The 15790-nt window shown below is 44.7% G+C and overlaps 1 protein-coding gene across 1 annotated transcript in view; it reads right to left on the bottom strand.

Annotated features, from left to right (window-relative positions):
- Positions 1 to 14951: 14951 nt before the first annotated feature.
- Msh6 (DNA mismatch repair protein Msh6) overlaps positions 14952 to 15790 on the bottom strand; it is a 746240-nt gene continuing 745401 nt past the window's right edge. The window contains exon 23 of the mRNA XM_080274091.1: positions 14952 to 15230. Coding sequence (XP_080130217.1) covers positions 14952 to 15230 — 279 coding nt within the window. The remainder of the gene's footprint in view (positions 15231 to 15790) is intronic.

Below are 15790 nucleotides of genomic sequence, written 5' to 3'. Positions count from 1 at the left end.
ACCCCAATCAAGAGGGTCACCAGGACACTACGGTCCTGGGCCCTTGTTTCCCGCAACTGCCCCAACACCAGGTGACCGGGGAAAGGCAACTACCTTGCGGGCGGAACAACCGTCATCAGAAAAGGGGTGGGACTGAACTAGCTTCAGTCCCAAGTAACACCATATTGACGGCAATTATTACACCCTCTAGGGCAGGAGGCCCAAGGGCACGAGGCCCAAGGCTATGGCCTAATAAAGTGTACGAGGGTAAGGCGACCCAAGGCTCCGGCCTTAGTACACCCCAGAGAGAGAGTTGCCCCAGTGCATCCCTCTCCTGCTGTTCTCCCCTACAGGAGCAACACCGCGCCGACGGTCTCTATACGTGTCGGGGAAGGAGCGGCCTTGTACGCCCTTCAGTTGCTTCTGGTCGGAAAGATCAGCTCCCGGCTACGGCCAGAGTACGTACCAGGGTAAAGAGCCCCTGCTATCGTACGTGTAGCTTTTCCCTACTATGGGAGCAACACCGCGCCGACGGTCTCTATACATGGCGGGGAAGGAGCGGCCTTGTACACCCTTCAGTTGCTCTCTGTAAGACGGGTAGGCACCCGGCTCCGGCCGTGGCACGTACCAGGGTAGAGAAGCCCCTGAAGGTAGCCTCAGTACGTACTGGAGAGAGTGTGGCCTCTGTGCCTCTCACTCCGGCTTGTCCCCTACTACGGAAGCAACACCGTGCCAACGGTCTCTATACGTGGCGGGGAAGGAGCAGCCTTGTACGCCCTTCAGTTGCTCCTTGTACGCCGGGTAAGCACACGGCCACAGCCAACGTACGTACCAGGGTAAGGCGACCCAAGGCTCCGGCCTCAGGACGTACCAGAGAGCCTCTTCCCCCTGTCCCTTCGTCACCACCCGGGAATATAGCCCCGGAGGTGACACCAGAGTGGTGGCAAGGCCCGATATCGGACCTACCTCCCACGCCTGGGAGATCCTTGTTCCGGCCCGAGTCCCGAAGGAGAAGCTGCTGCAGCCCAGCCCTGTCAACGCCTCTCCCCCTAGGCGCCCCCAGTCCCAGGACACCCAGGCCAGACCCACCGGCTCCCGACGAAGGCAATCTCGGCTCCCTCACTCCACGGAGCCAGAGATGACAGGCCCGACTACTCAGGCTGTTCGGCCCCAGTCCCGAGGGCCACCTCTCAGGTCGAGGCCCCCAGACAGGAGGGCCTCCCTGCACCCCACCGACGAGTGTGACCCGGGTAGTGACTCCCCTGTGGGTAATCCCTTGCCCTCTGCAGGCCGGGTCCCCCTAGGGCTCTACCCTCACGCCCTTGTCACGGAGTGAACATTACCCAGAAGATACAGGTAAATAGTGACTCCCCTTGTGTCGAGAACAAATCGGGGAAAAGAACAGTGAACAGTGACTAAGTGAAGAACAGTGCAGTTACCAATAGTCCAAAAGAACTCAGTGTCGGCAGGACAGAGAATGAACCTTAGAGTAATTATCCAAGTCCCCCCAGTAAAAGAACTTTCTGTGAACGCATAAGGCTAGGGTGCGCGGGCCGGTCAAAAGCCTGAGTGTGAGTGTCGCCGTGACCAGGTGACTGTGTCAAGTGTCTCTATCCGCACCCTATCTTATTTATAGTAATATTTCCCCTACAGACTCCCAATCTTCTTTATCCCCTTTTTGATCAGTTCAGTGTATATCCTGCCTAAAAGTGACACATAGACAATAACATATATAATTCAAGATATCCCTGTATAAGCACTGTAGTGTGTACTGAGTGTAACTATATTTTGTGGTGTTGAATGTTAACTCTGTGTTCCTGTTCCCCTGTATCTCAAATATCACTCTGTGTTATATTGTAACGGTTAGAATTAAGGTAATAGATGTGTTAAGGTGTACTGCCTGGTTTTTATGTCCTGTTCCTTTGTTGGTGCTTTACTTCCGGTCTAGAAAGAGGACCCCGCTTCAGTCGCTAAAGTAGGACTCGCGCACGTTTGCGGCTGTGGTGTGGTCCGCACCTGTGTACAGTGTTGCCACGTTTTCTATACCGTTATCTCTCTCTCTCTCTCTCTCTCTCTCTCCTGGCGGGAAATGTGAGCCACCCTGAGTACTTTTGATTCTTTTATAAGTTATTTATAATTGTGCTTTCATCTGTTAATTTGGTTTTATATTTAGTAGTAGATGGAGTGTCAAAGTTACTGTCTGCTGAGAGGTTTGTTACGTTACTGATTCATACACCCCGACGTAGTGGGGTGTGGGTGTAGGTGTGGGTGGGAGTGTGGATGTGGGTTTGTTGGGGTGGTGGTCCAGGGGGGAGGGGAAGTGTGAAGGGGGATTTGACCTGAGACACCCAGGAGGGATTAAGAAGGGAGGGAAGGGGAAGGGGGGGCTGGATTCACCTACCACATGGCGGGAAATGTGAGCCACCCTGAGTACTTTTGATTCTTTTATAAGTTATTTATAATTGTGCTTTCATTTGTTAATTTGGTTTTGTTATATTAAGTGATGCCGACAATGCATTCAATGCATGCCTCTCTCTCTCTCCCTCTCCCTCTCTCTCTCTCTCTCTCTCTCTCTCTTGGGACATTGAATCTCCTCATTCTCCCTTGGGACATTTATTTTAGGCCAGATGGATGTGTAAGTATTGCCACTCACAAGAATTATATGAATTATTTCTTTTACTTTGGATATTGGCATATTTCTTCTTTTTTCAGGCTCATTCTCTTATATCCATAACTGTAATATTATTACCCACCCTAAAACTACGCTAAAAAACATTAAAAGTGACTGCTATTTCTTTTAGCAACACTGTACAATATGTATGCCATGTTTCTGTGTTACTGTATAAATATTTTATGCATAATTAGATTACTGTTGATTCATCCATCAAAATACACAAGTGTAAGTTTTATTCATCTGAATTTATCGAATTTGTGATGTCTTGTACATAAATAGCTTCCGTTTCACATCGCAAGTTGAGGAAACGTGGCACCATTGTAAACAGGTGCGAGCCACACCACAGGCGCTTGCGGGCGCAAGGCCGACTATAGTGTTTTTAGGACGAGAAGTCGCCTTAAAAACACCAGCATAACAATTGGGAAAGGGTACGTATTACTAATTCACTCTTAGCATCACCTGATAGAAAAGGGGTTTTGACATTTGATTCTATCTCTCGTTTATGTTACGTTAGCTATGGGGAGGGAATTTTGTAGGGAGGGAGGGAATAGAGCGACAGAGAGAGGTGGCGGAGAAGCGCCTCCCTCAAGGAGGAGTGAGGAAAAGGCTTTCCTTCTCTCGTCCCTGATTGGTCTACGATGATGAGCAGAATGGGGATGTGAGAGCGCTCATATTTCCCTCTAGTACCGTCACCAAATTGATCGCCATTGTTTGAAGCTTTATTTATTGCTACAGCAGTTAATATGTGTGCATAAAGTATTACCTATGGTATATCACAATACATACAGGTGTGCATGTTGATATTCTAGAATATGAAAATCCAGCCAAAAACATTTAAGGAGTAAAACATTAGAAAGGACGGTACAGTACTCACCATAAGCCAAAATCAGGGAAGGAGAGAGAGAGAGAGAGAGAGAGAGAGAGAGAGAGAGAGAGAGAGAGAGAGAGCAGAATGCAGAAAAAGAAACACGTGTGCTTTGAGGGAGTGGTAATGACAAGATCAGGTCCACCGGGATATACTTGTCACTCCTAAGCCCCTTTCTTCTCTCCCCTACCCCGTCGCTCCGGAGGGCGTACATGCATGCATTCAGACATATATTTATACATACAATATATACATGCATTATACATACATATATATATATATATATATATATATATATATATAGATATATATATATATATATATATATACTGTACTACACACACACACACACACACACACACACACACACACACACCAGAATATATTGTCCCTTGAGAATTAGCCTCCCTCTTCAGGTCACACACACTTTTCCTTCTTCCTTCTTCCATACAATATGTATTATGAAATCTCTACATCAAATCCTTTATCAATACCCCTCTTAAGTTTCCTTTTTTCGCTCGCTCGCTCGCTCGCTAGCTCGAGAGAGACAGACAGACAGACATACAGACAGACAGACATACAGACAGAGATAGAGAGAGACAGAGAGAGATGGGTTGAAGGGGGGAGGCTGGTGCAGTACATTTAAGGTTATTAAATACGGCGATGAATTACGGATGACTTAATGAGCCTTGTAATGGGATACTGACTGCATAAGTACAGCATGATAAATACAGTATTTTCCTTTGTATTTCAAGACCAAGAAAAAAGAGATTATAAAATATAATGAAAACACATCACAACAAAATGTTACAAAAAATGTACATACATACATACATACATACATATATATATAGAGAGAGAGAGAGAGAGAGAGAGAGAGAGAGAGAGCGAGTAGCACCAGACAGGTGAAGATGTCTTTCCAGATTGGACGGTATACCTGTACTGGTCATCAAATGGACTCCTAACCTCACTCACGCACCTCCCACCCCACCATCCACCAATCAGACATTCCAGTGGGAAGAGAGTGGGATGAGCTTCTCCGCCACCTCTCGCTGTCGCGACTATAGATATTCACTGTTTACGGTAATATAAAGGGAAGGATATTACTCTCACTTTTCTATTGTTTTCAAGTAACAGGGAACATAGGTATATTTTCACTACAAAGATTTCCTCAGGGGAAGAGTTCTTACTGGTTTCTTATGAGGGCGTCACTTATGAGTCGGATTCCTCGGGACTCACTCACTGTACTCGTTCTTACTCACTCGCCCGTGATTTCACTCACCCCGACATTTGACATACATTAAGTCACTATATCACTGTAACCTGTTTTCTAGGGCAACGTCACACTTAACATAATTTCCTTCATTAGTCCTGGGGCAATACCACACTTGACATAATTCACTTGTGTCGTGGGGGCAGCGGGGAGACACGCCGGCGTCTATTCGGCCGGGCTAGGGGCACCGCCAGGGAAGGGCGTGCCAAGAGGGCACGTGACGGCTCGCAGGGGCGTCTTCTCACGTCCAGGGCTGCACGTGGCACAAGGGCCCGTAGTCTCCGGGTTAGGGTTAGGGGTGTGGCCCTCAGGGCTGGGGCCAAACAGGTCCAGAAGTCTCTGGCTCCTGTCTCGGCCGGAGGTGGAAGTCTTTCACCGTCTCTTGGATGTGGAGAGGTTGCGCCCGGGGGTCCTGGGGAGGGCCCGGAGAGGCTGAGGGCTGCGGTCCCCAGAATCAAGGGGCGCCGTCAGGTGGGGGCTGCAGCACCGTCCTGTACTAGGGCCCAACAGGTGAGTCTTCTCCAGGGTCAGGTGTAGGGACCGGAGGCCAGGGGAAGCCATTAGGCCTCGCGGGGTCTCTCTGGTGCTGGGGAGCTGGGCATCTGTCTCATGCAGGGGCGATGTCGACACCTCCTTCTGGCCGTGGGGCCCGGCAATAGGCCGTGGCTGTGTGGGGGAGTCAGCGCACCTCTGGTCGCCTCTCCAGAGGCCGTTGGCCTGTCTCTTCTGCAGGAGGGGGGAGTGGCAATTGGTCATCTCAGGGGCAGTGCCTTTGGAGTGGCAATTGGCCATCTCATTCGGCAGGAGGGTGGAGCGGCAATAGGCCGTCTCAGGGGCAGCACCTTCAGAGCGGCAATCAGCCGTCTCCTTTGGCAGGAGGGTGGAGCAGCAATCGGCCATCTCGGGGCAGCGCCTCCAGAGTGGCAATAGGCCGTCTCCTTCGGCAGGAGGAGTGAGCGGCAATCAGCCGTCTTGGGGGCAGCACCTCCAGAGCGGCAATAGGCCGTCTCCTTCGGCAGGAGGGTTGAGCGGCAATAGGCCGTCTCAGGGGCAGCGCTTCCAGAGCAGCAATTGGCCGTCTCCTTCAGCAGGAGGGAGGAGGGGCAATCGGCTGTCTCCTGGGGCAGAAGAGATGAGCAGCAATCGGCCATCTCGGCAGAAACACCTTCAGTGCGACACTTGGCCAACTGACGAAGGCGGGAGCGGCAATTGGCCGTCTCCAGAGGGGCGCTGTCAGAAACTGAAATATCAGTTCCACCCCAGTCTGATCTGGCAGTCCCACTCCCCGAAGGTAGTGTCCTCCTTCTGCTATGGTGGCGGTGCGACGGTTGGGTGTTATAAGGGCGCATGGCCCTGGCTGGCTTATGCCATTGTTGTATTGGGTCCCCTAGTGTGGGTGTGGCTATGCCGTGGGGTCTGGGTAGGGGTGTCGGTGTGTTTCTGGGGGCACTGCGCTGTTCCTTTCTCACTGCGGTTCTGGGAGCACTACACTGTTTCTTTCTCACCATGCTAGGGGCACTGACTTGCAAGCCACACATTTCAATTTCACTCTGAAATGCCCTCTCTACTCTGTATACCTGTTCTACGAGCTTATTGTACCACTCCATTTCAACCAGTTCCTGGTAGAAATCATCATCCTGCTTTCTACCTTTATCTTTTTTCTTAACTCCTTCCATATTTGCTTTACTAAAGATGGTGGCCATCTTGTGGTATAAAGAGAAAGATTCTACTTACAATTTTGCATTCCTCGCCACTGACTGAACAGCTGCACTACTTTGTTGTATTCTGTTATTTGAACAACACTTTTACTTAAACTTCCTCTTTTTTATTAGAAAACCATTTAGTTTAACCTAGTACAGAGCCTGACTCATATTAAGATACTATTTAGGTATGGCCATTTGTGGCCAAGATTGGCCAAGCGCAGAGCGATGTGTGGCATGTCTTGCCTCTCTTGTGTCTCAAGTGTGAGCTATGGGAAGGGCAGTGAAATGGCGGGGGACAGGGCAACATAGAGGCGATTTGTTTATGGCCACCCCTAATGGGATTAAGGTGTCTGGCCATACACAGATAAAGTTACTGTAATTTCTTGGCTGATCTTGCCATTCTACAGAAGGCCTCATTAACAAATATCCCTGGGCCTCTCCCAGTAAATTTTTAAAGTTTTACCTAAGCTGGTCTTTTCAGTACAGATGTGCATGGCAGTAGGTTCAATGCACCATTAATAAGATCCTCTTTATGTTTTTTTACATTTTCTGATTTACGTCAGTTTGGGCCTGGAGCTGCGTTAAAACCTCCCCAGTGATTTTTTCCACTTGCTTATCAGAAGTGACAGAAAACATTAAGAGAAATACACTGAGGTGGCTTAGCTATGTGGAGAGAATGGAGAGTGAGAAACCAATGAGAAGATGAGTGAGGTAGAAAGGGGGGGGGGGGACTGAGGATGAGATGAGGTGGTCGGAGTGGAGAGATATATGTGACAGAGGGTTATAAGCTGGTGGGAGGGCAGTGAAATGGCAGGGGACGGTGTGACATGGAGGCGATTTGTTTGTGGTCACTCCGTACAGGATTAAGGTGTCTGGCCATAGATAGATAGATGGTTTACCCAAAGTTTATGTTAAATCAGAACTGCTGAGGATAGAGATTAATAAATAACCCAGACTACAGGGTGAGATTTATTGCTACTTTCACCATTAATCTTCATTTAGAATTTCAAATCCACCAACATAGACTGGATATTTTATTTTCAAAGATCATATACCTCTATATGTCTATCTATAACCAGGCGCCACAATCCCGTAAGGGGTGGCTGTCGGTCTTTGAGTTAGTTGATTTACAGGGAGGGGCACTAAACCTCCAGCAACCCACTCAATGACACGTAGGGAACAAGTATGGGTTAGTTGTTTGGTTACCACCCAGCAATGTAAATGGTTTCCTGGCTTAAAGTAAATTATTAGTCTTGTCACTCAACATGAAGCCACCTGAAAAGGAAAGAGTAATAAAAGATCATAATTCCTTAATTTATATGTATCCAAAAATACCAGATGAACAAGAGTTAGTTTTTTCTTTAATACTCTCCTTTTTTTGGATATCTATTCAAGACTGCGGGGGGTGGATAAGATTACAAGACAATACTGTAAAGAAAAAAAAAAAAAAAAAAAAGTTTATCTGAGTCCGCATAAACCTCCTCATGCTGATGTGTATTCATAGCTACAAGGCTCTACATTCTGATGGGACTCGTAAATTGGCAGGTCTTAGATTAAACCGTCTATTTGTGAGCCCTAGGAATGTAGCACCTCACACTGCCCTCCTAGGCTGTCTGTCCTCCCACCCTCTTTCGTGCTTCCTCACACTTACCTGTGGGTTGTTGTACAACTGAATGGATACTGGTTTAGTGCTATACACCACCCAGGGGAGTAATGTACTGTACACAGTACAAGTGTTTGCAGGCTAACAGGAGCAGGTCACACAGATGAAGTGCCGTCCAGCTGGTTTCCCACATAAAGTTCTTGTCCTGTTGAGCAAATCTAGTCACCCAAGACCATGGGGTGGACTTGGCAAGAACTCTAGCTACAAGGCATTCCTAGGGCTCACAGAGGGCTTTATTCTAATACCTGTCATATTGTGAAATATTCTTTACTAAGGAAGATGGCTTGCAGAGTATTCCCCCCCCTCCCGGGAAAAAAAATCTACAACAGGAACCATTTATTTATCTTTAATGCTCATAAATACAATAATGATGAACTTCACCAAGCACTCATTCTCATTTTTTCTAGTTACAGTGCAACCTCAACAATTTCAGTGTCTAAGGTTTGAACACATCAACAGTTCAAATAGCATAATTCATGAAATCAATGCCATTTTCACCTTCCAAAATTAGCTCTCAGATTAAATGACTGCAGAAATGATCATCTGAAATTGACATCTACACTTATCTGGTAATGACTGACCTTACAAGCAAGTGTGCCACCCATAATAAATCTCTTCTTTCCTCCTTGTGGTCATGAGGTGCTCTATTCTTTGATTTAATTATTCAGATTTCACCATAATTATGGATTTAAAAAAGTGTCCTAGCTCTACTAATTAGTGCAGTGCTGTGAAAAAAGTACCAAATATAACAATCCTGGTGCAAGGTAGTGTGTGCATGTGTTACGACACAATTTTGTGGTCATAGAAACTACAGTATCATGTACAACATAAAAATGCTACAAGCTTCTGAAGTTCTGCACAGACAAAGACTTGAGTAAATAACTGTGTTTGCAAGAGTTCTCAAGGACAATCACAATGTTGGAAACAAGGCCAAATACCACATTAAAAAGCAATCTGATAAGATCCTGAAGTTCTTTGCTAAGTGAAACTATTGTCAATGTCCTTCAACCATGCAACAACATGTCAAAAGCAGACTTAATTTTACTCATTTAACAGAGGCATAATGTAATTACTGGTAAGCAGCAGTCTACTAAATTTTATCTTTCGGGTAATTTTGTCACTTTTAAACGTGTGAAATTTGAGAAAATTAGCTTGCAACTCCACAGTAAATATTAACCTCCATCATCTTTTCCCACTAGTTTTGTATGCACACGCATATTTCATCACTATTTGGGATTTTGATACTTTTGCAAGACTACTGTACAATAATTCTGACCTGCATACGTGTTCACATCATAAAATAAAACATAAATAGTCAACTATATATTCAGTGCGTTAGGTATGCACAATCATGGTAGCATCACACCAAGCTCATCATAAGCTGTACACAAAAGTCAGCCGTTTGTCTGCTAGTGTATGCAAGACAGCAGTGAAAGACATGTAAATTCACTTTAAAAGAATAAATTAATGGAGATTTGAGTGATGAGTTTTCCGTGAATGTTGGTGTGCATCAGGGGTCAGTCTTGAGTCCCATGTTGTTTATCATGGTACTTGAAGCCCTTTCACGTGACTTTAGAAACGGACTCCCGTGGGAGTTGTTGTATGCTGATGATTTGGTGTTGATTGCAGAGAATGAAAGGGAGGCGGAGGAAAGGTTTAGGAAGTGGAGAGATGGTATGGGGCAAAAGGGTTTAAGGGTAAATGCAGATAAAACAAAAGTGATGATATCTAGGGTTGGTGGCGGTACTGTCAAAGACGAGGGAGAGTGGCCATGTGCAGTTTGCCACAAGGGCGTGGGAAGTAATTCCATCTTGTGCGGTGTGTGTGATAAATGGGTGCATAAGAGATGTAGTGGTATCAGAGGTAGACTGCGAGATAATGCTGATTTTATGTGTACGGCGTGCCGGGGTGAGCAGGTGGAGATCGTCAGACGTGAAAGAATTGAACTTGCTGGTGAATCTCTTGAGTGTGTGGAAGAGTTTTGTTATTTAGGAGACATGTTGTGTGCTGGAGGTGGGGCTGGAGCTAGCTCTGTGGCTAGGGTGAGAAGTGGTTGGAAGAAGTTCAGGGAGCTCTTGCCTCTCCTGACATTGAGGGGCTCTCCCTACGTGCTAAGGGGTCTTTGTATGCAGCGTGTATTAGGAGTGTAATGCTGTATGGCAGTGAGACCTGGGCAGTGAAGGAGGAAGACATTCGCCGGCTCAGACGTACAGAAATGACAATGATTAGGTGGATGTGCAGTGCGTCCCTGCGTGCAAGGCCTGGAGGGGCTGGGTTTACAATGGAAGAGTTGAGAGGTAGGATGGGACTGGAGTGTATTGGTGTTGTGATGAGGAGAGGTAGATTGAGGTGGTTTGGACATGTGGAGAGGATGGGGGATGATAGTTGGGTGAGGAAGGTGAGAAGTGTTAATATTGGGGGTGGGGTTATGAGGGGTAGACCGAGAAAGACATGGGACGAGGTCATTAAGTGTGACCTTAGGGTTAAGGGACTGAACAGGGAGGCTGCAATGGATCGTGCAGCATGGAGAGCCGCCATTAGGTGACCAAGGCCGACACATGCAAGCATGTTGGAGCCTTTAAAAACGAAACGAAACGAAACGAAAACTATTATCTCTTACAACTTATTTGGTGGATCTTAACCCGTGGATTGCGAGCCACAGCTCAGGCTCAGTAGTGTCACGTTGTGAGTCACAGCTCAGGCTGTGCTGGCCGTGCATCACTGTAAACAACTCAACTCCTACGCATACGCAAAGACGGAGATAGAGAAATATTTTCTTTTCACCAGATGATGCCCTGGATGTTTATCTTCATGTTTATAACTTTTTTTTTTTTTTCATTTTTCACTCCTCCCGTACGTAAACTTATGCATGGGCCTAAGCAAAGATGGAGAGAGAGAGATTTTTTTGTTCTCACCAGATGATCGCTTGGATGTTTATCTATAAAAAAAAAAAAAAAAAAAAAAAAAAAAAAAAAAAAAAATCCTTCAATTTTTGTGCACCAAAGGGTGGGATAAAAAATTGCACAATCCACGGGTTAAATATAAATACACCTGCAAGGTGTTTACGAACAGAAGTGGACATACAGAAGGTGAGGAAAGCAGCAAGAAAAATAGTTTATGGTTAACAGTGAGTACTGACATTTAATGGCATGAGTTACAAGAGATAAATTATATGAGCTGGGTTATGAAAGCATTGTAAATGGCATTACTGTCAAGTGTGATAGGCTGGTTCACTGATTTTGCAAAGCTCATGTCAAAAGAATGTCTAAACTATGAGAGTAAGTAAAGGATAGACCTAAAGTTTGAATATTTCAAAAGTCTGATCAGTTTGTGGACACAAGTGCTTAGAATTTTGGAGGTTGCACTGTACCAGTCAGAAATAAACATTTACTAGTTTCTAATACATGTATCTACAGCTCATATGGCTCAATAATATGGGCAGAAGTGAAAACAAAATTTTTATAAGAAACCAATTTCTAAGTCTCAGAAATTACCAGTACCTTGTTAGGACTGATAGCTTCCTTCACACATAAAAGAGATGGCAGTAAGGTAATTACATGTATAACTGTCGTAAGTAGGTAGTGACATACAGCAACAAAACATCACAACTTTAAGAGGCATAAATACATTATTTGAAGTTCAAAAGCTACTATTATAGTGTTCATTTCTTACTACAAACCTGCAAAAAAGGAAATTTCATTTTAGGTACAGTATATTACACACTCTTACAGGTTGAACCTCGATTTAACAGGACGTGATTGAAACAATGGAAGTATTGGGGTTGTATGGTACTACTGACTGTAGTGAAGGGGTCAATGATTTCTAATGCACAAGTGCTCCACCTTGCAGTAATAATGCTATGAAAATAAAGAAAACCATTTACTTGCTCAAAAAGTAAAATTCTTCTTGCATTATCCAAATGATGAATACAGTACTTACAGCTAATCAGAATCTCATAAACTGCATTAAAAAAAAAAAAAAAAAAAAAATTCACATAATACAAATCTCTTACCATATTAGTACCCTCCAAATAAATATTAATACACCAATCTGGCCAGATGTTAGTGAAAACACATATGTCAAGATAGAGGGGCCCGGGGTGCAGAGTGGGGTAGTTTCTACGCTATTGGCAGAGTCACTTAGCTTTACAGTGACATCATCCCTGAAACAACTGTTTTGCATTCTCCACACTACCAATGAATACCTCAACAGATATAAGTGATGAAGATAAGATTTAAATTTGACTGTGATATAAGTCAGAATGAACAGAGATGTTGCAATAACTATTTTGTGGTTGAAAAAACAAGCAGTAAGGGATACTGTCTATAGTGAGATGAGTAAAGTGGTGGCTGAACAGGAAGCCATTGACAAAAGTGTTAATGAACAGTACAGAGCTGGAGCAGGTTGATCACTCCTGTCAGGAGACACTTAGAGGTGGAAGAGTCGCTGCCTGGAGGGCTGCACAAAGGGACCTGCATGGGTGGAGTCAGATGGTGAGTGAAGCTCTGCACCATGTGGCATTTGCCCCTCCTTGACTGATTGATTGATTACTGAATGAAAAGTTTCACTGAGAGAGGAAAGGTTTGGAGCCAGCAGACCCAGTGTTTGGCCCTTGGCCTTTGATTGACGCTTCTACTTTGAGCAGGGCAATAGGTAGAATGCAGGTGGGGAAGGCAGCAGATGTGTCAGGGTTGACTGCTAAAATGTTGAAAGTCTCAGGAGAGATAGGAGTAGGGTTAGTCAATGACTTGATAAATACAATTATATGCGAGTGTGATTGTCCCACATGATTGGCTGAAGAGTGTAATTGTAAATGTGTACAAGGGGAAGGGTGATGCCCTGGAGGGAGGAAATTATAAAGGCATAAAGCTTTTGGACCTGATAATGATGGTAATGGAGAGAGTTCTTGAAGGTATGATTAGAGAAGGAGTGAATGTTGACAAGACGCAGTTTGGGTTTATGCCAGACAAAGGGAACATTGATCCCATATTCACTTTTCGACAGTTTCAGGAAAAACTTATAGAAAATATATCTGTACTTTGTTTTTGTTGTTGTGGAGAACGCCACTGACAGAGTCCCTAGACAGGTGGTGAAGTGGGCAATTAGAAAGCCTGGGATCGAGGAGTGGCTGGTTAGGATGGTTATGGCTATGTATGTGGGTGCTCGCATCCAGGTAAGGGTTAATGAAGATTTGAGTGATGAGTTTTTAGTGAATGTTGGTGTGCATCTGAGGCCAGTTTTGAGCCCCTTATTGTTATCATGGTACTTGAAGCCCTCTCATGTGGCTTCAGAAATGGACTCCTGTGGGACATTTTGTATGATGATGATTTGGTGCTGCCAGAGAATGAAAGGGAGGCGGAGCAAAGACTTAGGAAGTGAAGAGATGGCGTGGGGCACAAGGGCTTAAGAGTAAATGCAGATAAAACAAACGTGATGATATCCAAGGCTGGTGGCAGTATTGTCAAAGAAGGGGGAGAGTGGCCATGTGCGATTTGCCACAAAGGCAAGGGAAGTAATTGCATCTTGTGCAGTGTTTGTGATAAGTGGGTACATAAGTAGTATCAGAATTAGACTGAGAGATAACGCCGATTTCATGAGTACGGTGTCAGGGACAGCATGTGGAGATTGTCAGGCATGAAAGGATTGATCCTGCTTGTAAGTCTCTTGAGTGTGTGAAGGAGTTTTGTTACCTGGGAGACATGTTATGTGCTGGAGGTGGGGCTGCAGCTACCTCTGTGGCTAGGGTGAGAAATGGCTGGAAGAAGTTGAAGGAGCTGTTGCCTCTCCTGACACTGAGAGGGCAAAAGGGTTCTTTGTATGTGGCATGTGTTAGGAGTGTTTTGCTGTATGCTAGTGAGACCTGGACAGTAAAGGAAGAGGATGTTCGCAGGCTCAAACGTAAAGAAATGACAATGATTAGGTGGATGTGCAGTGCGACCTGAGGGCGAGGCCTGGGGAGCCTTGGTTTACAATAGAAGATTTGAAAGGTAGGAAAGGACTGGAGTGTATTGTACTGTGATGAGAAGAGGTACATTGAGATGGTTCGGATATATGGAGAGGTTGGGGGATGATAACTGTTGCACAAAGTGATGTTAATGTTAGAGGTAGGGTTGCGGGAGGCTGACTGAAAAAGACCTGGGATGAAGTCACTGAGTGTGGCCTCAGGGATAAGGGACTGAATAGAGGGAAGCTGCCAGAGATCGAGCAGCATGGAGAGCTGCCATTAGGTGACCAGGGCTGACGCATGCATGCATGTTGGAGCCTTTAAGGACAAACTGAAATGAAACTTAACTAAAATAAGAGATGTTACCATTACAAGAGATGCTTCAAATCCCATATTCCAAAACTGATGGTTGAGAATTTTAACCCACCTGTTATGAGTGATATGAGAGAACAGGGTCACTCCTTGACAAATACATGATTGAAATAGCCAGAATCTCTGCAGACTTTGCAGCGCCACACTCCACCTTGTATTCATCTGAGTGCGAAGTGTGTGGACAGTATGCTACAGAGTTTATGGATGAGATTCTAAAGGGATTTCTTGGAGAAATATTAATTTACTTACCTATTTTCAATTTTCATATGGGAAATATGAGGCTCCAAAATCTAACCTTTACTTTTTGTACAAAAACTGAAATAATGTACAGCAAACTTCCCAAAATATTAAGGGTCACTGCTGTACTTGATAGAATTTAACAGAAGAAAATTATACTTGATAGGATTTAAAAGAATAACAACACTGTGCAATTCCCTTACAGTCAGTGGAATCGAGGTTCAACCTGTAATGGTCAAATTCACTGTAAATCTCGTACATTCTTCACACAGTTTCTCAAGCTCTTGGAGCCACCACTCATGTCACAAATTAGCTTCCTGAAGGTATTCTTCCTTGCACTGGACTTCTCCAACTCTCGTGCTTTATGGCTACCACGCCTGATTACCTGGTCAGGCAGGTCTGCCAAACGAGCTGCATTAAACCCATATGACTTGGGACATGCACCCTCAGTGAATTTGTAAAGGAAAGTGATTGTCTCCTGGCTTGGGTCATCTTCATTCTCATCTTCTACCATACAAGCCTGTAAAAAATATATCATAAATCATACAGTTGTCCCAAACTATTTGCAGAATTGTGACTGCTGGTTCTGGTTATCCACAGGTTAATACATCACCTCAAAATACAATATCAGTAGTTTAAGGTGTACTGGGGATAATTTAACAAAATGTGTCACATATATCATCCAAAAACATATTTTAAACACGCAGAAACTACTATTTCATGATGTTTGGGGGCAATAAATTGGATTTCATGTAATCACATATTTAATTTACAACTGTGGTTTAGATGGGTATTCAACATTTCAAGAAACTCACAATAGTATATGTGGGTGGCTGCATTCCATATTACCCATATTGAGTAAGGGATGACTAAAAAAAAAAAAAAAAAAAAAAAGCATTTTTACTAAAAAACTAAAAAGGTTTCACGTGTACTAAATGTACACCATAAACATCATCCAGATCCGTTTCCATTAAAGGGGTCGTGTGTGTGTGTGTGTGTGTGTGTGTGTGTGTGTGTGTGTGTGTGTGTGTGTGTGTGTGTGTGTGTGTGTGTGTGTGTGTGTGTGTGTGTGTGTTCTTA

This window comes from Coenobita brevimanus, chromosome 57 (genome assembly GCF_032717465.1).
Source record: "Coenobita brevimanus isolate Jiangsu-jjx chromosome 57, ASM3271746v2, whole genome shotgun sequence".
In the NCBI taxonomy this organism is placed as follows: domain Eukaryota; kingdom Metazoa; phylum Arthropoda; class Malacostraca; order Decapoda; family Coenobitidae; genus Coenobita; species Coenobita brevimanus.
Note: the sequence above shows the minus strand (reverse complement) of the source record. Positions and strands in the feature narration are given on the sequence as shown.